Consider the following 23,044-nt stretch of genomic DNA (forward strand, 5'->3'; position numbering starts at 1 on the left):
TGATGTCATTAATGACATTTTTGGGTGAACTAACCCTTTAATATATTTTACATGTACTAAATTGAAACTTCATAATTACCATTGTGCACTTACAAATATATTTAAATACATGACATAAATGTTTCAACAGATAATAAAGTTTACCATAAATGTTTGTCAGTATATTTGACAAATAAAAAGTAATAAAAAATAGATAATATAAATCATTTTGTGCTTAAGTTTATTTAAATGACCCCCTCCCAACACATACATTAAAACGAACTGTATTTGTATAAACTATTAAACTATTATTAAGAAATTCATTTAGTTCACATTAAACGATATCCTTTCTAAAATATATTATTTCTATTATAAGGATTCTTTTTAAAAATGCTGTACTTCTTTATTTCAATGACTTCCTCTAGAAAATGCAACTCTAATAGTTTTTATTTTTCTTCTCCACAGTTTTCTGCAATTAACTGAAACTCCAACTTAATTTACAGTCCCCATTCACTTTTTTATAATGAATTGCAATGGACTTCTTTCTGGCACCTGTCTATGCGTCTGTATTGCATATTGCTATTGATCTCTCTTCCTTTCTTCCTCTATCAAATTTTAGTTTATGACATTTTACCCTAAAACTTTAATGCTATTCTATTGCCTTGAAAACATTGATATTTTCCTCCTGCAAATGCACATCTAGTTGTTTTGTGAAATGAATCACAAAGCTTAACGTATAAGCTGATCAAAAGCAGCAATATTTTCCAAAGCTTTTCCTTCCCAACTGCATTTCCTTCCTGAGAAATGAAACTTCAAGTGCACTCCAGGGGGGAAGTGGTCTTGCGATTTGTGAGAGGAATACTGAGTTCAGCCATTGATTTCCTTTTAAATTTCTTCCTGAGTTTCCAAGTCTGTTACTGTAACTAGTGGTTTAGGTTAAGCTTAGCTGACAGGCTGGAACCAACATGTGGCCCAGGGTCCCAGGGTCCCAGGTTTTTGTTACTGGGAAATATCTACAGAATTTTGCATTGCACATAGATCAGGAAAAGAGATGTTAATGCACTCAGTCTAATTTGTTATAAATGTAAATTCTACATTAAATATTTAATATAGAATTAGTCATTCATCACATTATACAGTTATTTGGATCTTAAAAAGTTTTCATAACCCTCAAGCTTTGGTGGATGCAAACAGATGGAAGCTAAAATTGTTCTATGAATAGTCTTTGTGAGCATACTCAAAACCGCCTAGAGGAAGTTCTGAGGGAGATGGAGTCATGCTCCTTTCTTTTCTCTAGGGTAACAGTGTCCTCCTCACATGTCCATGGTTTCTCCTACGCATTGAGGCTATCAACATCTGTTACTCTCCCATATTCTATGCTGAGAACTGGCTCTTCCTTATTAATGGAGAATCAGGGTGCTTTAACACTCTGCACTAAAAGCTAAAGTTTGTTTGCTTGGTGTGATAGCGAACTCTTGAAAAGTACATCTGAGGTGTGGTTCTTGTGAACTCAAGGTTCAGAGTTGGAATAAACTGCGGAAGTGAACCGCTGTTGATGACGAGTAATTACCATATTTGCATGCTTCCAGTCACACTTAATATAGAACATTTCTTTTAAGGATCCGTTGTAGAAAAACCCCACTTCCCTTCTTCTAACAAGCACAACAGAGCTCAAAAAGGTGTGCCCAAACACATTTTGCTTGACTGTAGATGTGCAGTGCATAATGGATTAACTCATTAATGCATCAATGTTAAATAACGTGATCCAGAAAATCTTTGTTCTTAGAGCTGCTCTGGTGTTTCAGAATGGAGAGCAAGTTTCATTCGAATGAATCAAATTGCGTTCGCCAGTAGGAAAGACAATCAATTTGGAACAGAGGGAACATTTAAAAACCATGAAATGAAAAACAGCCTTGCATTTATAGAGAGTTGAATTAATAAGAACTTACTCTGTTTGGAATGTAATTTTGGAAGTCATATTCGTCAAAAGAAGAGCTTAGGAAAGTAGTCAAAAGTTCATTTTCTAAAGGTCATATTTACTGATGCTGATAGAAAATCACATGTCTTTCAGAATTGTATCTATTTATAGTTTGTATTTAAAGTTATTTAGCTATTTAAAGTGTTATTAAATTAATGGACTAAATGCTGAGACTTGGCCTGTGCATTGGTCTGTTTGTTTGAGCAGCCTGAGACTGGTCTATGTCTAAAGAAATTTTTTCAGATGAACATATACAGTACATTGCAAAAAATTGCATTATATTTTACTATATGTTTTACTGCTGCCTGTTTGTTTATTTATATTTATTTGATTATTTTCATTTGTGAATTTTTATATATATATATATATATATATATATATATATATATATATATATATATATAAATAAAATTATTATAATTGATTACGAGGTTTTGGTTGGATGTAGTGAAGGAAAAATGTGTTGCATTTAGTGAAATAAAATTACAGCTTTAAGATTAAGCAGAATCCACTCTCTACAGGTTGCATCAACAGTCAATCAATATAACGCCCAATCGATAAATGGTAATCCTTATATGGCTAACACTCACTGGGGGAACATGATATCACCTAATTAATATTCATGAGCCATGTTATAGTGTGTCCCCCACTTTTAAGTTCATTCCCAGGATACCCACTACTCAGATTTTGATATTGTGACAAATCTAGCTGTAATATGCTAGTATACAAAGTACTTCAGAAGAAAAATGTTAATAGCATCTCCAAGTTGTAACTGATTGCTGGTGGTTAGATATAGACAAAGAGAATGGTGACAGTTATGTGCATTTATTCATGCTTTATGTTTTTATTCATACACCATATAAAAGTCCCCATTATGTAACTTTGGATATCCAGACCACTCCCACAGCTGTATTTAGAGGATGCTGGACGGATGGCGTGAGACTTTGGGGGCCGTGAAATGAATAACCATGAGCGTCACTGCAGTGCCATGCCATCTCCTTATAGCTTCATGGGAGTGTTTGCACATCTGTCCAGGGCGTAGAGAAAGAGCAAGTGCCAAGACGAAAGAAAAGGGACAACAGGGAATGAGAAAGAAAGGCAGAGACAAACAAACAAAGATAATTAATAGCTTAAGTCTTGGCTGTGCGGGTCGATAGAATGTCTCCTATGGTGCTTTGCTCACATATATCTCCATCCATCTCTGAACTGCAGTAATACAGTAGATGAAGAGGATGTCTAGCTGAATAATCCTATTATATTGTCCCCATCACTTAGGAATACAGTTATTTAAGTATCAACAAAAATATTTAACAATCATATTAGTTGCCTTTTCTTTGTTTTTAAGAATGATCCCTAAGTGCAGGATCTTCAATTACAGTGGGAGCCAAATGTCTGAGACTTGTATTTATTTAGTTTTACTTTTATGTGTTTATTTGTTTGTATGCAAAACAATTTAGAGGAAGCATTTAATTAAAATATGATTTTCAGAACAGAATTATTTTAGTTTGACTCATTTTTTTATTTAATGACAGCAGCCGTCAAGCTAAATTTTATTTTATTTTATTTCAAATTTTATTAGTAGCCTATAAATAGTACAGAATATCATCTTCATATTACACCATAATGTGTTTCCAATTTAAAATTCTAAAACATGTTTAAATAAAAGAAATATATACTTTATTTTTTTTATTTTTTTTACATGGTCTTAGACATTTGGGCTGCACTGTAGATGTTTATGAACTATGTTTGTGTAGCATTGCCTGCTTGGAGTAATTCCTTCATAATTCATGACATCAAATGAATAAATAACGGAGACAGAGCAGTGGTGTACCACATAGAGCGAAGGGACTCAGCATGGTATCCTGCACCTTGTAGAATCTCTGCTAATGCGTGATAGGCTGATAAATAATGCTTACTTATTGTAATATAATATGTGATGTACAGCACACAGAATTCTCTCAGATATTCATAGAAATGAAACGGGGACAGATTCAGTGGGTAAAGTGCAGCGATGTGTGTTGATCTTCTGAAATGAGGAGGCAAATAGTTTTTTCAGCATTTTAGGTTTACTTTTAGTTCAGTGTGAATTAATGTTCCATTTAATCGTTGCACAGCTGTTGGAATGAAAGCATACTGTATGGAACACCATTTACTTCACACTATCAACAAGCAACCAGTGCTATATACAGTACTTATATGTTTGTGTTAAAAGAAAATTGTAAACATCTTTGACATTGCTACAAAAATAATTGTAGTGATAATAGAGTGAAATTAATATGATTAATTATTCATATTATTAAGAGTCACATTTTGCAAACTATTGGTTAGCAAATCTTTGTTTTATTTTACTGCACTTTTTTGACACTGTTTAAAAAATAATACCTGCATTAATACAGAAAATGATTAATATTATTAAGTCATCTTTCATCCTTTTCTAGCTATTAGCCATTATGTTTTATTTGGTGTGTTTTTTTTTTACTGTCGATTATTTCTCTCTCGCTTTTTCTTTTCTTTTTCTTTTTTCTTTTTATGTGAACAGAGGCACTGCCTCTGTATTCTCCTCTGAGAAAACGCCCCCGGTAAAGAGACCCTGTTATATTGAGGGTCTGTAGGCTATGGATGTTTGATTACAGTGTCCATATCCTAACCTTAGCCCATACATTTTAAATGATGGACATGAAAAGCCGCCTCTTTGGCACATAATGTTTGATCATCTTATGATTTGTTCATCATTCCCTGCAGACTCAAGAATACCTATGGAGCGTAAGACAGCGCTCTTCAATTCCAGGCCCGAAGGCTTTCCCGACTTCACTTTTGTGTGTGTGTGTGTGTTACTGCCCTTACCAACACATGATTCAATTCAGTTCTGCCTCCAGGGAAAAAGCAGAAAAACACTATGTTTGTGAAACACCTCACTGTTTTTCTCCTCTGTCTTTCATGGCGTTTTCAAACGAGGGCTTTGTGACATCTTAACCCTGTCTTAATATGTTATTTTCTTGTAATGTCTGTAACCGAGTGTGTGTTATCTAATACCACAGTAGATTCGCGGTAATCAAATTGCGATAAGCTGTCCACCGTAAAAGAACATCCGAGGCATTGGGGGAAACATGCTGCACCGGTTCTCTTTGTTGACTCTCCTTCAAGCAGAACCTCATTCGATATTTTCAATATCTTCTGGGTTCCAGTAATGGGCCAAATTTATAATGCGCCCGCTGCTAAGGGACCTTGAAGGGGTCGAATTCTGAAGTGAAGGAATAGATTTGGTGAGTTTTGAAAGGTGACTGCCACTAGCATACATCACCGTGGAAAATGGTCGCCCAGTGGTACCGTGGAGTTGACTTGGGCCACCGCTGAGTGATGAGCAATCTTCAGCCGCAGCATGGCACAATAACAAAGTAAACAGCCTACGCTGCTCTCAGCATACATAAATCTCCAATATTTGATAAATAAGATTTGCCCGCTGTAATTGATTCCATGTGGAGATCCAAATAGAAACCTTGGAGGCCCTGGTAAATCTAATCAAGAGGGAGGTTAGTCATATGGTGAGTTACCTAAGGCTTCGTAATAATGGATCAACGATTATAACCTTCATAATTACTGGAGACAAACATGCAGATTATTATATATAACGCATAAGATTCGATCTGACGTTTGCTTTCCTTTGTGATTCCTCTCTGACAGTCTGCTCTCAAAAACCGTGCACGCCTGATTTCGGGCGAGGTGCAAATGCAGCATGGATTTTGTTGATAAAAGTGCCCCGCTAAAAGGGATTTTTGAAATATATATATATATCTAAGTTAGATATCCCAGTTGATGCTGTGGATTGCTGGGGTTCTTTATCATGTTGAAGTCTGTGGGAGTTCTTGAGGAAAACATGACAGACATCCACTCACTCGTGAAAATGCGATGCTGTCATCGCTTTTTAAATCGAACACGGTAAACCCAGACGGAGGCATAAAGCCAAAACTTTTGCTTCAAGAAATGTCAACTTATTTCCTCCCTCTGTTGTGTGCTACTTCAGAAATGTGTAGAATAATGGATCAGCTTCCTTTTCTCAATTTAATATAGAAATTGCAACAATAGAAAATCTTTATGACTGGATACTGGCTATTTAAATAAATGGCTATTGAAGAAATTACCCTTTTCATCATTTACTCATCTTTAATGTGACTTTCAGTGAATGAGAACTTTCATTCAATAGTGTTTCTCACACAAAGGCTTCGGATAGCTTGAAATATAGCAGTAGCAATCATATACAGTAGACCAATTTTATGATACCTTTAGGGTGATTGCTTGTTCTTCCTTTGATGTTTATTATAATTGAATAGAAAACAGCCACCAGAACATTGTTCAGAATTCTTTTTCTTTCTTTTTTCCCCCCACAGAAGATACAGGTTATAAATGACATGAGGGAGAATAACTGATGACGGAATATTTATGTCTTAGGCGAACTGTCCCTTTAATTGTCACTGAAGACAGGCTGCTAAAGCATATGGATGCTTTGTTAGTGTCTTCTCTTTAGCTTTTTTTTTTTCACAATGTCTGGAAAGGATAATAATTAAGTCTGCCACAAATCAGAGGATCAACGTCTGACATCCTGTCACTTTGGGCTCACTCAGGGCTTGACTCTGAATGTGTCATTGCTATTAATAGACCCTTTTCACAACATTAGGTCGTGGCTCTTTTTCCTTGTGTATTTCCCTAAAGACCCTATGAAATGGTTCAACGTGCAATCTTCCTGCGCTGTTGAATTAAATTTCGGCAATAAGAAGTTATTATTATTATTATTTTTTCTTTTTTCAATTGGCATCATGGAGAAATATATATTTTTTTATCTAGATGGTGTAGTCACAGGATCTGCGAGCGAGCAGGGGCTAATTGGGTGATGTTAACCTGTCAAACCCTGACCCCTGGGTATAATAAAGATTTCCATTCTAAAGAACATTTTATCTCTAATTACATTATCAGATTTTTACTTCTACATGATTGGAAGTTTCTTAATACATTGTGCATGCCATTCATTTTCAAAGTGGACAGAAAGAGCTCCTTTCAAAAATTAAGTTTTAGATATTGTTTCCAAAAACAAAAAGGAGTAAATAAATAGAAAACTGACCTACCCACACAAATAACTCTTATAACTCAGTCAGTTTCTCCATCTTGTCAGTACCCATCTGTTCTCAGATCACCCCTCCTGCTGTTCATTATTTTCGATTAAGCATCAAATATGACCCTGCTGGAAAATGCTTGTGCATATATTGGTCAATTTGCACAAGACATGCTTACAGGGATGCATCAAAACCCCATTTGTTCCTTTTAGAAAGCCATGTATTCCTATTAAAATAAATGTGCTAAATTTGATTAAGATAGGATTCTATTACAACAGCTTTATGACCAGAACCAAACTGACACTGCAACCAGTGGTTCGAGCTTGGGACAGGGTGATCAGTGGCAAATGGGTTTAGGAAACCTGTTTGGAAACAATAATTATTTTTGCAATTGTCTGTCTTTATTTTTGGAGTTCTGTTTGCTAGCAATTTAATGAACTATTTATGTTTTAACTACTTTAAAATACTTTCTGTCAAATATATTAAGACAGAAAATAGTTTAATACACACCCGGCCAAGTCACTGTGACTTTGTCTGCTTCGTAGCTGTCTCATTCAGTGACAGGTGGAGTTCTTACCTTGAGGCCTTCAGTCATTCAAAATATCTCCTGACTTAAAGTAGCATATGCACTCAGCAGAGGGCTGCAAGTGACTGCAAGACTCCCGCCGTTAAGAAGCCTCTCCATATGGCATCTTTGAGGGTTCTCTTTTCTGTCTAATTAACGCCTTTGATGCAAATCAGTGTTCCTCTCTCAGCGAGGACAGGTCAAACGCTTTGAAAAGGCCCTCTCCTTGGAACGGCAACCATCGGTTTGTGTGGAAGTTTACAAGGGCTCGGTGTTTTCTCTGAAAGGATGCGAGAAGTTTAATGAGCCTATTATTATGCGTTTTTTTTTTTTTTTTTTGCTGTTAATCTGCATACGACTATTTGCTGATATGACAGGAGGTTAATTCAAGGCATCTGTGAAAGGAAGATAGATATGTAACGGTTGGATATTGGGAAGATGAGACTTTCTACAACAAAAGATTACAACAAAAGAGTTAGGGCATTTGTTAAACATACAGTAACGTACATGATAACAAAATATAACAAAACAAAACTGATAATGAGAACTGATGCAATTTAAGAACCCAGCAGAGCAAAACTTTAACACATTGGGGTTCCAAAGCTAAAGTTAAGTTTCTCTGTAACATCCAGATTTTTCTACCATTAAAATGTTATATTCGTTTTATTTTTGCTCTTTTGCTATTCAGGATTGTTGAAGTTATTTGTGCCAATGGGATTTTGGTAAAAGAAACCAATAATTTGGTCAGAATTCAGATACCTGAGGCAAGATATGACATGGCCAAAGTTTATCAGTTTTATGCATTCTCATTGTACTTTACTCTTTGAGCTTTGTGTTACATTACGCAGTGTTAAAAAATTACATCTATAATTTTGTATATATAAAATCAGATATATGTTACTTAGTATAATGAACTCATTGATTAAGTGACTGAATGGTGCAATAAATTCTGTATCTTCTATTTCTCAGCTCCCCAAGACCAGCAGGTCTTGGCCTTGGTCTTAGGGGGTCTAGTATTGATCTCAGTCGGCTGTGCAGAGAAAATGATAAGGATAAAGCAAGCCACTTGACTTCAGTGTAGTGTAAAAACATTGTGGTGCATTTAAAACATTGTTCTGTTCAAGTGCACTGTAAAAAGTGTTTTGTCAAGTAACCGAAAAATGTGGCAACTGGATTTATTTAAGTCATAAATATGATTTCATATATCTGAATAAACCTGACTACATTAGGTCACACTAACAAAAGTCATTTTTAACGGCCAGATGAGGTAGAAATAGCTCCTTGCGATAACAGTTGTCTATTTTTACAGCATATATTTGAGCTGCCAAACATAGCAACATCTGCCTCTACCAGTGCATGAGTGAGTTTAGACAGAACTACTCATAAGAAGTTGTTCAGCTGGGAATTTTTCGGCGTGTGATTCCATATTTTGCAGTAATGCCACTTTTTCTTTTTTTTCCCCCCACAGGAAGTGTGTGTATCTCACAGTCGGTGAAAATCCCCCGTGAGCCGAAACCAGGGGAGTTTGATAAGATAATTCAGAGACTGGGAGAAAATCCGAATGCGAAGGTTGTTATTATATTTGCAAACGAGGACGATATAAGGTGAGTAGCTTTTGTTAGTTTTAAATTAACATCAATCTTGACAAATTATATAGTCTTTATGTTATTTTATTGTAGCTACGGTGAAGCAGTTCAACTTATTTCTGCTGTTAATTCAATCCATTGTGCAGGGTTACAAAGTTAATAAAACAAATACCAAAATGGGTATTGCTTTCTAAAATAACATCTAAGATACACTTTGCAGAGAGGCGAACAACTCATTTACCTGACCTCTATTATAACACATTTAATTTGCCTTATGGGAACGTCTGAACGCCCCAGTACTGAGCACCTGGAGTACCTAATCAGAACTATTAGATCCTCATGAAAATTGACAAAAAGCCTTCACTTAAATGTGCTATTAGACATCCACTGAATAATAATCATTTTAATTTGAAGGAATAATTATGGTCAAACTTTTTCCATTTGTTGCTTGCTTAAGCATTCAGGATGACTGTTTAATCGTGCTTCTCTAATTATTGTTTGTCAGCCATTGTCCTTGAGTTCATAATGGCTTGTTTATCCATGTTCACATCGATGCACCTGTAATTCAGAAAGTATGCTTTTCTAATTAAAAAAATACAATCACTTGATTTTTTTTCTTGATAACTTGAATATGAATCCAAAATTGTTCCCTATTATACATATTCTTGAATTTATTGTGGATGCAAGTAATAACTTGTTTTAAGTTTCTTTTTCAGCTGATGTCACCTTGACCATGTAGACTACTGATTAATATTAACCAATAGCCAAATAGCTATTTGCATTTTTGTAGTTAATGCTTTATTTTGCAAGTAAAATGAGTTGTGAATGCTGTTTCATGTTTAATGTAGGTAAATAAATTGCAGTGAGGGCGTAGCTGGCAAAGATGTTGGTGAATTGTTATGCAGTTATTAAAAATATTGATAAGTTACTGGCATATAAGCCCAGATAATGAATTCCACGGCTTACGGAAAGACACTGCGAGTGAAGGCGCTCTAAGTCGGTTCCTGTTTAAAAGACAGCAAATGATTTTGTGCGTGCTGCTTGAAACATACTTTATTGAGCCATTATTATCTTGGGCAAATGCTTTTGCTGTCAGTAGTGCATGACTAATTTTGACATCAATTGCTACCGTGCCAGACGGAGAATGCTTAGAAAAGTCAGCAGTGAGCAGTGTCGATACTGACCTTTCAATAACATATTGATTTGCAGTTAATGTAAATGGAGAATCACCAAAGTACCACAGAATGCAGACAATAATTGCAAATATGTAATTAGAGTTGATGTTAGTCCTGAGCAAAGCCTATATTCAATATTTTATGGAAACTGTCACTCATCTTTTAACAGGCGGCTACTGCAGGCGGCAAAAAAAGCCAATAAGACGGGTCACTTCCTGTGGGTGGGGTCAGATAGCTGGGGCTCGAAGATATCGCCGGTGCTTCACCAGGAGGAAATGGCCGAGGGAGCTGTTACCATCCTACCCAAACGACAGAACATCAGAGGCAAGTGACAGATTAAATCCTGCGCTTATCAGTGGCTGCTCTCATCCATTAGAGACCAGGTCTGAACCGGAGTGTGTGCTTAATGTTTTCTGACAACACTTTAGCTACTGGTGATGCACTTAATTAGTGTAAGTTATGGTGCATGCATAGCGTTAAAAGAGCAGTTCACTTAAAAAAGAAAAAGAAAAAATGCATTCGATTTCTTTTTCTTTGGAACACAACACGCTTAAGATACTTTAAAGTCTTCTTTTTAAGTTCTTAAGAATGCACAGTTCCACACTAGAAGTGGTCAGTGGGCTTAGTAGACAGTCTGTTTTTATTGCAAGTTGTTTATTATAAATACATACAGTACATTACACATTATTATTATTATTATTATTATTATTATTATTATTATTATTATTTATTGCTAATACAAAGATAAGTTTTTTAATTCAAACTGCATATTTGACAAAACATTCAATATTTTGTTGTAAATGAATTGATATATTTAATATTTTGTTAAATCTGTTGTTAAAGACAGCATATAATAATAAAATAAAATAATAATTTAAAACATACATAATATTTATTATTATAAGTATTACAAGTAATACTCTTAGAATTACACACAAAAGTAATTTCATTCTTTCAGTTAATATAAATGTCAATTTATTGTATTTAGTTATATGTGTGTACTATTTGTAATTTTTTTTTTTTTTTCAATTAAATGTTTTTGGTCCTTTTTGGAGCTTGACTGCTCCAAAACTATAAACTGTAACTAGGAATAGTTCTTCAAAAATTATCCTTTTGTGTTCCACAGGAAAATGCCAACTAGTTTGAACTGACACAGAGATGAGCAAATGACAAATTATTCATTTTTTTGTGTGAACTAGTCATAGCAAAAATAGAACATTCTTGGTGAGACGAAAATGATGTTAGATGCAAATGTTCCGTCAAATCATGTTGCTCTCTGAAGTTCATTGGCTTAGAGCTTTGACTCTGACAAAGCGCATTAAAGTGACACAGATCTCATCGATCTACCCTCAGGCTTTGATCGCTACTTCACCAGCCGCACACTCGAGAACAACCGGAGGAATATCTGGTTTGCGGAGTTCTGGGAGAACAATTTCAACTGCAAGCTCAGCCGCCATGCCTTGAAGAAGGGATCCGGCGTTAAAAAATGCACAAGTAAGAATCTTTCTCTCTCCCTATGGCAACACTCCATTTCCAGAGCACCATAAAAGAAAGAAAGTGAGCAAAGGAGAAAACCAAATCTACCGTAAAAGACTTGGCCTGCTGTTCCCAGATCGCCTGAAATGGGCTTTTGTTTACACCAGAGTCTGATTAGTCATACCACAGCAAAGCTGTTCTATGTCTGATAATTTCTGATGCACAGCAGCAGCATCCCTGCACTAAGCACACAGAACCAATACAATCCAGCCAATTGGATAAGAGATGATGATTTTAATTGATTCAAGACTTGTCTCGGGGGAAGAGCCCCCCGTGGTGGCCCCATCAGCTATGAGTCCAGCCCTGGTCACAGCCCGTCCGTTTGGCCGTGGAGAAAGGTTGACTCTTAGCAACACATTTCAGGTTTTGTCCCATCAGTGCGGCTTGTGATCTTATGAGGAGAGGTTTCTGCCAAGGGTTGCTACGGTAGCGCGTCTAATTCTCAGCATGTAGCCTACGAAGCATTACAGCGTTTACTGCACTGCACCAGTAAGCAGGGCAGGATATTAACCTCTCAGTTCGGTATCGGTGCGGTGACCCCCTACAGACGGCGTAAGTCAGATTATGTGCGACTGTGGCAAAGGGGCTCACTGTAACGTCTGCAGCGCGCTAAATGTCACCGTGCATAATCCCTGTCAGTGTGCTCACTTGTAATGGCTGGCCTTTAGTGAGCTGCAAGAAGTATCTGGCCTGAAACAAAATCCATCGCTCCTCCACAACATAATAAATCACTTTTTCTTTATGCTAATTGCTGCGCCCACGAGAAAATTCATCATTGTTACCTCACATTCTTGAATAGCCATTGGTGATTAAATGCGGTGCTTCTATTCACTTGATTAAAAAAAATATGGTAGGCTGTTTTTGCGTGCGTGAATGAGATGCAAAACATGCCACTCAGGACAGCTTTTACTTTCTTTTATGGTAGTTTTGCAGTCAAATATATTTCCCACACGCTTTTGCTACACCCAAGGGCTCACATCTGAAATTTTGGCAGCTTAATTTATCTTTAAAAAATGTCAACAAATGAAAAGTTAAGGTACAACAGAACATTGCATTTCATTATTTATTTATTTATTTATTTATTTTTGTCAAATGAAGGTGCTGCATAGCAGATTTTGTATATTGTCCAATTTAATACATGAAAGAAAAATTATAATAACAATCATAGTAATTATTATTATTATTATTATTATTATTATTATTATTATGCATTTAATCATAATTAGTTAATATAATAACAGAATATGTCTTTTTCCAGTGTATTATTATTATTAATTGTAATACTGTAATACATATTTAATAAATAAATATTTTTTATGTTGTTTACCTTTGAAGTTTATACTGTATATATATATATATATATATATATATATATATATATATATATATATATATATATATATATATATATATATATATATATATATATATATATATAATATGTAATAGGCAGAAAAATGTACAGTGCAATAATTGCATAAATACAGAAATATTGTATGTTTTTGTAAGTAAATATGCATTATGTAAATGACAAACAAACACTCATAAGAACCAGTGAGATACAGTAAATACAAACAAAGGATGATTTATAATTAAACAATATTAATTTGTTAATTTTAGTGACAATAAATGAAGAACTCTCTACATATGCCTATTACTGTATCTAAGCAGAGGCTACAGTTTATAAACTATGAATTAACTACAGACTAAAAGTTTGCAAATAATTTAAAAGTCCTATATAGCTGTATAATTATAAAGTATAATTTTTTTATTGCGGTTATTATAATTCTAACAAAGAATTCGTCATTGTTACCCAAAATGAAGTGCTTCTATCCGCTTGATATTAAAAGATATATATATGGTAACACTTTAATATAGGGTCCAACTCACACCAATAACTAATTGCTTATTAGCATGTCTATTATTAACATATTGGCTGTTTATTAGTGTTTATAAAGTACATATAACGCATGACATCCCTAATCCTACCCAATAGCCTAAACTTAACAACTACCTTATAAACTATTAATAAGCAGCAAATAAGGAGTTAGTTGAGGCAAAAGTCATAGTCAATGGTTAGTTAATAGTGAGAATTGGACCCTAAAATAAAGTGTGACCATATATATATATATATATTGCAGGCAGGGTGTTTTTGTGTGCATGCATGAGATGTTCAACTCAGCACAGCCTTTTTTCTCTTTTATGGTAGTTTTGTGATCAAATGTATTTCTAGCATGCTCTTGCTATACCCAAGGGCTCACATCTCAAAACAGGAGATGTGATAGTGTATGCGAGCAGAACTGCACATGTGCTGACATCAGGCTTGATTATTCGTGTAAAGAACAATTCGGCATTTGCCATGCACATTGTAGCAGATTTATAATGCCACATGGGAAATGAAAATGGTTTTAGACTGTTTACACAGCTTTATTAGTTCATGAAAACGACCACACATTGAAATACAATGCAGCCTTAACTGGGTCGCATCCTCTAACAGCTATGTCTCAAAGGGAGGATGTAATATTTGTCTGAAAGCACTGATTCAGAACCGAAGGCCACTATGACTGTGGCTTGCTAAACCTTTATCATTTGCTGTGGGACCTAGAGTTAGCATAGTGACAGTCTCCCAGGTTTGGGTGTTTTCGATGCTGTAATAACTGCTGACCGAGATTAACAGTCAAGATCTGCATGTATTTTCCATTAAGGTTTAGCTTGCATGGTTGAATTTTTATGATTTGTTTTGTAGTCTCCAAGGGAGCATGGCATAATTATTCGCACACAATGATACTGTGTAGTGGAAATCTCCTAGTATGCCACATGTGCTGTCCAAAGAAGACCTGTGCTTTCTGAGAACATTTTGAGTCTGTTTTGCCCATTGTCACTGGCACAGTGAGGAGTTGTTGCTTTTTTCGTCATCTAGACAGACTACAGTGTAAATATAGCCTCAGAGGGACAATGCTAATGCATGAGTCAACAGGCACCCACAGATTTGCCTAAATTCCAGCTGACATTTTCGATAATGACTAATGTGATGGAGGATCTGTGAAACATATTTGGGGTATGAATCAAAGCTTGATTCTGTGACATTGCTGCCTTTCATCCCTTTCAATAGCTGTGAGCTGGGTTTTACATACAATATGCAGGGTATTATTTGCAGTATTTCAATCCAGTGGCCTGGATTTCAGGAAAAGCCCCTTCTCTGCTATTGATTCATTTATTGATTGATTGATTCATTCATTCTTTCTTGCATTCATGCATTCATGCACATGTGTATATATAAATGAATGAACAGAGATGGGGCTTTTTCCTGAAATGCAGCCATGGTATTTGACTGCAAATAATACATTGCATATTGTGTGTGTGTCTGTGTGTGTATATAGACCTTAATTATTAACATTATAAACATATAACATATATTAATGACATTATTAACATATAACATATATAGCATTTTCTTTTTAGAATTGTTGTTTAGAAAGGAGCTAATATTGTGAAATATTACCACATTTTAAAATATACATTTTCTATTCTTCTATATTTTAAAATGTATTTTATTCCTGTGATGACAAAACTACATGTTCAGCTGTCATTATTTAAGTCTTAATTCTGACATGACCCTTCAGAATTCATTCTATTATGTACGTTTCTGCATAATATTGCGTCACTTAAATTCACTAAAATTATTATTTTTTGCTGTTTAAATTTTTTTGTTTATTTAGAAAATGTAATATTGTGTCAGCCATTTAAAAGTTATAGCATGAATATACTTTTTTTCATGCTATAACTTATAAATTAATATTAATATTTACACACACACACACATTTTTGAATTGGTGCATCTACAGCTGTAATATTTGTGTATATTTATATTAAATCCATTCTATCTTGCAGCAGAGATGCAGCTTCAGTTTTACCTAGCTGAGCACTCGCTCACAGATCATTTCTAGCAGTTTGAAGTTTGATTGGGACATTGATTGGGACGTGCCTAAAAGTGGTGTTGACCAAATGAGTTGTTTACTCTGTAATTAGTTAAACCTGTTCCATCAGTTTGAGCCGTTGATGTGTATTTGTGCACTGATGGTGTAATCATCCAATCACAGTAACGTTTGGCAGTATTTTGATGTTCCCTCCTCTCATTGGCGTCATGCTCTAGGAGCTCAGCGAGAGCACATCGAGCTCAAGGGAGGTCCCCCGCTGAAGCTTAATCCGCCGATGTCACTGTTGGAGAGTCCTACTTTAGAAAAACCATTGATATAGAAGTCATCTGATGACATATTTTTCATTTAAATTGTGTTCTTTCTTTGCAGAAAGGTCAACAGTTAAAGCAAAACACGTCAGTGCACGTATATTTTTAACCTTAAGGCTTATTAGCCTGAATCTCACCTTTATTGGCATGCTGTGTTCAATGGACCTCATTCATGAAACACATGAAGGACAAATTTCTGTGTAAATCATTTGGAAAACCATTGCTACATAAGTTGTTTAGTTCATGCTTCATGTTTTATTGTGTGCATTTGGCCCTAGTCATGAAATGGCCTTGTTGAAATTGCTTTAAAAGCTAAAAATACATCTCAGTAATGAGCTGTTGATGAACAACATTCAGTTGGTCACACTTATGCATTACTGAAAGGTACTGCTAAAATCAAAAAAAAAATGTTTTTTTTACCATTATTCCATCTTGATGGCTGTTATAGTAAAATACAGTTAAAGCTTTTAAAAGAGTTCCACATGTAATGCTCATTTTCATATTCAAAGAAATTAGCAAATCATATCAGTGGGCATTTACATTTAAATCTTCCAGTGGACACGCCCCTTTCAACAGAGCATCCCAATCAGAGGCTAAATTCTAGGTAAACCCCCCCCCCCCAAAAAAAAACAAATTATCATTTGTATTTAAATGATGACCGTTTTTATAAAAAAAAAAAAAAAACATACTAAGATTATAATTGCACCTCAGGAAATAACATACAATGCAAAAATGCATTGTATGGCCCCTTACTCAAAGTTTAATACTGTAAATACTGTAACACATTTATTGATCATTGTTAGTTAATAATAAGTGTTAACGATATTTTTCTTAAGCATCAAATCAGCATATTCGAGTGATTTCTAAAGTATCGTTAAATACTAGAGTTATGATGGACTCCTTTTAGGGCTGATCCGATCACGATCGGCCGATCGTTAATGCGCATCTCATCAGTAAAGCCGGTTCTCTAATCAGCGGTAAATTCCATCAGGTGCGTGATTTCACATAGAGCAGCTGTTACTATACAAAGTCGTTGTTAACTGAGAAGATGCGCAAATCCACGTTTATTTTCAGCATTTATTGGCGCATCTTCTCAAAATCATAAAAAAATCGTACCACCCCCAAACTTTTCACTGGTTTTGTGTGTTAGATTTAGTCCAAAAAAACGTCAGTGCATCGTGTTGAATTTAATTCAAATTATGCATCGGATAGCAAGTTAATGAGTACAGAAATGTATAGCATTGCTGGTTTATCAGAGAGAATGCAATGCTTAAATATAAAGACTGTGTTGACCCCCACGCTTATCGAAGATCCAGCAGCCAGAGATAGCAGAGAGCGGTACATCAATGCTGCGATTTTCCAGCCCTCACAAAAGCCCTCTGGTTACTGTCGGATTAAAAGGCTGGATATCTCAGCGTTCAGCTCTCTCTGCCTCTCCTCCTCTCTACCTCCTTCCTATTCTCTATCTCTCGCTCTCTGTCTTTCTCTGTTTGTAGCACTCAGCTCTTCTTTTATCAGGGTTGAACATACAGGAAATTCTCCATGCAGAGAGCAGCTTGTGATTATGGATTGCACATGTTGAGATGGATCTTTGTGATATCAGAAGATGTGAGGGCAAAGTTTAGCTTGTTGACATGGGTTTGCTGTAGCTTCTTGATTTTACTGCTCTCTTGAGTAAGGGAACATGCAATGCTTTGGAGTACCGTTTTCTCAATGGTTTTGGTAGGTTGTGACCCAAAATAGCTACATATGCGTGTATCGATAGGATCGGAAAAATAAATAGGCTTCGCAACTTATAAAATAAACAATGCACTTTTGAGGACTGTTTAGTTGTACAGTTTTGATACTCATCTTTGATTCTGGAGCATAACTGGTTGAAAACCACTAATATAGTTTGCTTGCTACTCAGCGACTTAATCAAATTGAATAGCACAAGTCTTATTCTTGCCAATTTTTTGAGTGCAGTACGCATCAAGATGCTCAATGAAATATCAATGTACACATTGTCTGATACTGAGTAGCATCAGATTGACTGATGCTGGTGAATATATAGTAGCCCAGATATTGATTGTACACAAAATGCCTCATTTAACTAGTTTCAAAAGGAATAAATGTTAGGGGAAATGTATTATCCCTTTGATGCTCGCAAAATTGTTTAATTTGATACATGATCTTTCCATTTACCAAATTTAAATGACCAGAAAAAGCAGCACCAGTACCATCAATTAAAGCTAATTGCTGGTTTAACCTAGAATTTTCAATCTGACTTATTTCTGCAGAATATATGGTGTAGTTGCCCAAATGTTGCCCTCAAAAGTGCCCTTTGAAGTATTTATTATAAATAATAAACTTTTATAAGTTATAATAAAAAAGTTGCAGGAAATGGTTAGAGAGTTGGATTTAGAATCCAAAAGGTTGTAACTTCGAGTCTTGGGCTGGCAGGAATTGTGGGTGGGGGGAGTGGATGTACAGTGCTCTCTCCACTTTCAAGACCATGACTGAGGTGCCCTTAAGCCAGGCACCGAACCCCCAACTGCTCCCAGGTGCCGCAGCATAAATGGCAGGCCACTGCTCTGGGTGTGTGTTCATGGTGTGTGTTCAATTCTGTGTGTTTTGGATGGGTTAAATGCACCGCACAAATTCCGTGTATGGGCCACCATACTTGGCTGTATGTCACGTCACTTTTTATTTAAACTCGTGCACCACATTAATTTATTGCTATGTATGTCTCCTGTTACAAAGTAATGAATGATTCAAAACTCAGCTTCTGATTTAATTCAACACATTTAGAGCAAAACCTCATGCTTATGTATGTATTAAAGAAAATGCTCAAATCAGATGCAGTCATCTTCCAGGAGTGATAAAATTTAATTAATTATACGTAACTAATTGAAAAGGCATTAAAATATAAGCTCTAAAACGGAAAGGTTGGGAATAGGTGCACTGCTTTTAGATTTTTTCCTTGACATTCTAAGGGGAGTGTGTTTTTAACGAAAGCGTGGATTTCTTGGCTCATGAAAATTCCACTTGGGCTTGTTCTAAGTTGCAGAAATTGCATTCACCATTCAAAAAAAAATTATAATTCTGAAGTAAACATCAATGTCTAATGCACACTTAGCTTTAATTGAGTTGTTAGTTTGGCAGTCGAATGGACCATTGGTCTGTGGAAACATCTTTTGTCAGCTGTCTGGATCAGTCTGATCATTGGTATTCATGGATGGAGGTGTGATGATGCTGTAAAGATGCACTCAGATGTGTTGTATTGTGCAGAGCTGTGCCACTTAATGCTGACAATGATCCCTTTGATGGCCGCCTGTGGCCTTCCCAAAATTATGAAAAATAATGTTGCAGTTCCACATTTGTTAAAGAAAATGGTTCTTTCTTTTCCAAGTTCTTTCAGTGATCTGCTTCACTGCACTTGCAATAAAAGAATAACTTCTCTTCATCAGTATATTTTCACTATTTTCACCTATCTAAACAATATTAAAACTGTGATTTAAATGCGTTGTTACTTAAATCACCTGTCTGGATGCATATGGAAATTATATGCAGATGAGGCTGTGCATAATAAGCTGTTCAAGCTTGTATGCACAGTGTTCTGCTAATTTGAATTAGCATGTCTAAGAGTATGTGAGAATGGTTTTATAAATCTAGAAAAGTATGTGTATATGCAAATTGCCATTATAACATCTCCTGTCCTGTATAAGTAGCACAAAAACCCAGCACGGAAACTCTCACTTGAATCTCGTGCAGTTAACTACTATACTTTGATAAATACCTCAAAATAATAAGCATAAATGCAGTATATTTTACTAGAAAATACTATTTCAGTCTTTTTATTTCAAAATCATGTTTAATTCGGTGTTCCTTTACATTTCTTTAATTATTTGTGAAATTTACTTGCAATTTCTGAGTGAAAATTGTTTCAGTGTAGTGAAGAATAGCATTTTAAAATGTACTGTTCTTTTTTTTCCACACCATATGTAATCTATAGTGTTGGCAGGAAGCAAATGGAAGAAAAGGACAGTCACATCACAAACATTTGCACAGTAATTGCTTTTGAGCTAAGCAATATACAGCAAAGCAAACTCTCCATGTACCCCTTCCACAACCTCAACACAAGCTCTACTCATTGTTTGCCTCTCTTCAACATAGACTCATTGGGGGTTGTAAGGCAATATCCTCTGTGAAAACTGCATTGGAGTGGGTGTTTTTTGTGAGAAGTGGTATATAAATTTGCATTTAACATTTAATTATTCAGCAGAGACAACTTAAAAGTAAGAAATTAATGAATTTAGATTCAACTGATAATGTATTCAGGTTATGGATATAACGATAGTGTGCAGAGTGTCTTTTTAGTGTATTTTTAATTGTTCACAGTTTTTAGATTATATAGTACAAGGTGAATTATTTACATTTTTATTTTCATTGTACTGGAGCCAAAGCAAATTATAAAAAAAATTCGAAAATTATTTCATTTTGGAAATGTTTATATTTTATATATATAAAAAATAAATCTCATGCAATATATATGTATATGAAAAATTACAATATATAACCACTTACTGGAGGTTCCTTAAAAGGTCTTATCATCCTAATCAAGGACCTTGACATAAAAGAGTTTGAGGATACTCTTGTATATGTTTTAGTAGATTGCATGCAGTTAAGTTAAGCTGAGACAAATATTTTTTAACCATACTTTTTAAGCTTTAAACAAATAAATGGCTCTCATAATTGGGGTATTTAAAAAACAATGATGAGACACAAGACATCCTTGTTTTTATTCAAAAAGTGTTGAAAGATGGGGACAATTCATGGGATTTGGATTGCCAAGCTTTAACAGGAAAACTTGAGGTGCTTTGGTTCCCTACAAAACCTCCCTGAGGCTTGTGTTGCTCAGAGAGGAGTGGGAGAGTAGACGTCTTATGTCTTGAATGTTTTGCATGGGAGCGTAGATGAAAAAGCAGGACTCGTCTTTCATCCAGAAGGGATGTCTGATAAATGCAGAGGTGATGCAGATTCCATCTGCTATCAGCATCCCTAAACTGGAACTTTGTTGCATATGGATTAAAGAGGGGGTTTGTAAACAAAGGAATGTTGATTTGATCCCGAAGAACACACTTAAGTCATCAACACTGTAGACGGCGCTTTGTATAAATGCCACAGTTTGACTTACAAACTAATTTAAATAGATTGTTAAATACAGTAGTTTATTTTGTTATTTAACATATATATAATACCATTTAACATTTAGATTGTCTGCACCTAAGACGAAACGCCTGAAGCTTCGCAATAAATAATACCTGCATTATTTCTGAAAGGCCAGAAATAATTACCCTTCTTCTTTGATTGCTGGAGGGATTTTGAGGTCCGAGATCCAAAACTAATGTATGCAACATCTAAAGCAGTCATTCTGTCCTTTGAATCAATTATAGCAGCTATCTCTATGCTGAATATTTTAATTCATTCGCCGGAAGTTAATGGATTGCTTTTATACAGTAAGTGCATTCAGAGACTGGCACTCCTTGAGTAGCATGCACAGCCTGGCCATTTCTATAGACCCACTCACACTTTGTCAATCAAAAGCACTTTGTATAAAGTTTTTATTTATTTATTTTTAACCATTGTTGAGGTTAAGGGTACAGCAGAGTTTCCACAAAACCCTTTGAGCAGAGAATCACCTATCCGAAACCACAAACAAGAGACTTAAGTGAGACAAAAGGCTCTGGAGATTTTTCTGTCAAATGGGGAGAGTCAGAGCCATTATTCCCAGTGAGAGCATCGCCCTCGGAGCAGGACAGCTAGTGTCTTTAAAGCATCGTGTGGTACTGCAGGTTATGTACGTGCTACTCTGTCATGGTCCCCTTCTCTGCCACCTTTCAGCCTCCGACAAACTCTCTGAGATGCCTCCCTTAATTGGAAAGGATTCCTCAAAAGGTGCAGGGCCCGGCGGTATAGAGAACGTGGATGTGTTTAGAATGTAGGCTGAGGAGCTGGTGCTTGTAACGATGTCAGATCTGTAGGATTTTTTGTGTGCAGGCCAGTTGATTTATTTTTTTTGATGTTGATGTTTTTTTTTTTTGTAATTCATGTTTTCATGCAGTGCAGAATTATTTAAATAGAATTTAATAAACTTTATACTATATGTAAATATAATAAATATTTGCTGAGAAAATGCTTAGTTCCATTTATACAGAATCAAAACATATTTTATCCATTTGCAATTGCAGATTAAATGCATTCATGTCCTGCATTAAACAGTGTGTAAATACATCTAAATGTCACTTCAGATGGAGCTTCTGTGTTTCCTCTGCTTTGAAAATATGAATTTAGTTTATACCGATTTCATTTGCTTGGTAACAGCCCAAGGGCCAGTTTTACTGACAGCTTGCACCAGCGCAAACCATCTTTTGCCATTAAAATTGTACTGTCAGGTTTTCCTAAAGGCACTCAGTGATGAATTAGCGCTGAAAAGGTGTGAACATAGTTATTTTTGCACTTGACCTGATTGAATATGCATTTGTAGGAGTTTCCCTTACAGATGGAAAATTTATGGGAGGAGAGTATTCAAATGAATCACTCAACACTTTTTACTAACATTTGCCATTATTTAACTCCCCAAAAAAGTGTCTTAAACTTTTGCGCTTGAAATAACTGCAATTATTGTAGTTAGGAGAAAGCACCACAGAGAACAGAGAGTGCATGGTACATTTACATTTATTCATTTAGCTAACACTTTTATCCAAAGCGACTTACAATTGCTATATATATGTCAGAGGTCACAAGCCTCTGGATTAACTAGGGGTTAATTGTCTTTCTCAGGGACACATTGGTGTCTCACAGTGGATTCGAACCCGGGTCTCTCACACCAACG

At 35.5% G+C, this 23,044-nt stretch overlaps 1 protein-coding gene across 2 annotated transcripts in view; it reads left to right on the forward strand.

Annotated features, from left to right (window-relative positions):
- LOC127959014 (metabotropic glutamate receptor 4-like) overlaps positions 1 to 23,044 on the forward strand; it is a 102,377-nt gene that overhangs the window by 48,117 nt on the left and 31,216 nt on the right. For both annotated transcript variants that reach the window (XM_052558018.1, XM_052558017.1), the window contains exons 3-5: positions 9,096 to 9,231; positions 10,558 to 10,712; positions 11,742 to 11,882. In XM_052558018.1, coding sequence (XP_052413978.1) covers positions 9,096 to 9,231; positions 10,558 to 10,712; positions 11,742 to 11,882 — 432 coding nt within the window. The remainder of the gene's footprint in view (positions 1 to 9,095; positions 9,232 to 10,557; positions 10,713 to 11,741; positions 11,883 to 23,044) is intronic.

This window comes from Carassius gibelio, chromosome B6 (assembly GCF_023724105.1).
Source record: "Carassius gibelio isolate Cgi1373 ecotype wild population from Czech Republic chromosome B6, carGib1.2-hapl.c, whole genome shotgun sequence".
NCBI classification, from domain to species: domain Eukaryota; kingdom Metazoa; phylum Chordata; class Actinopteri; order Cypriniformes; family Cyprinidae; genus Carassius; species Carassius gibelio.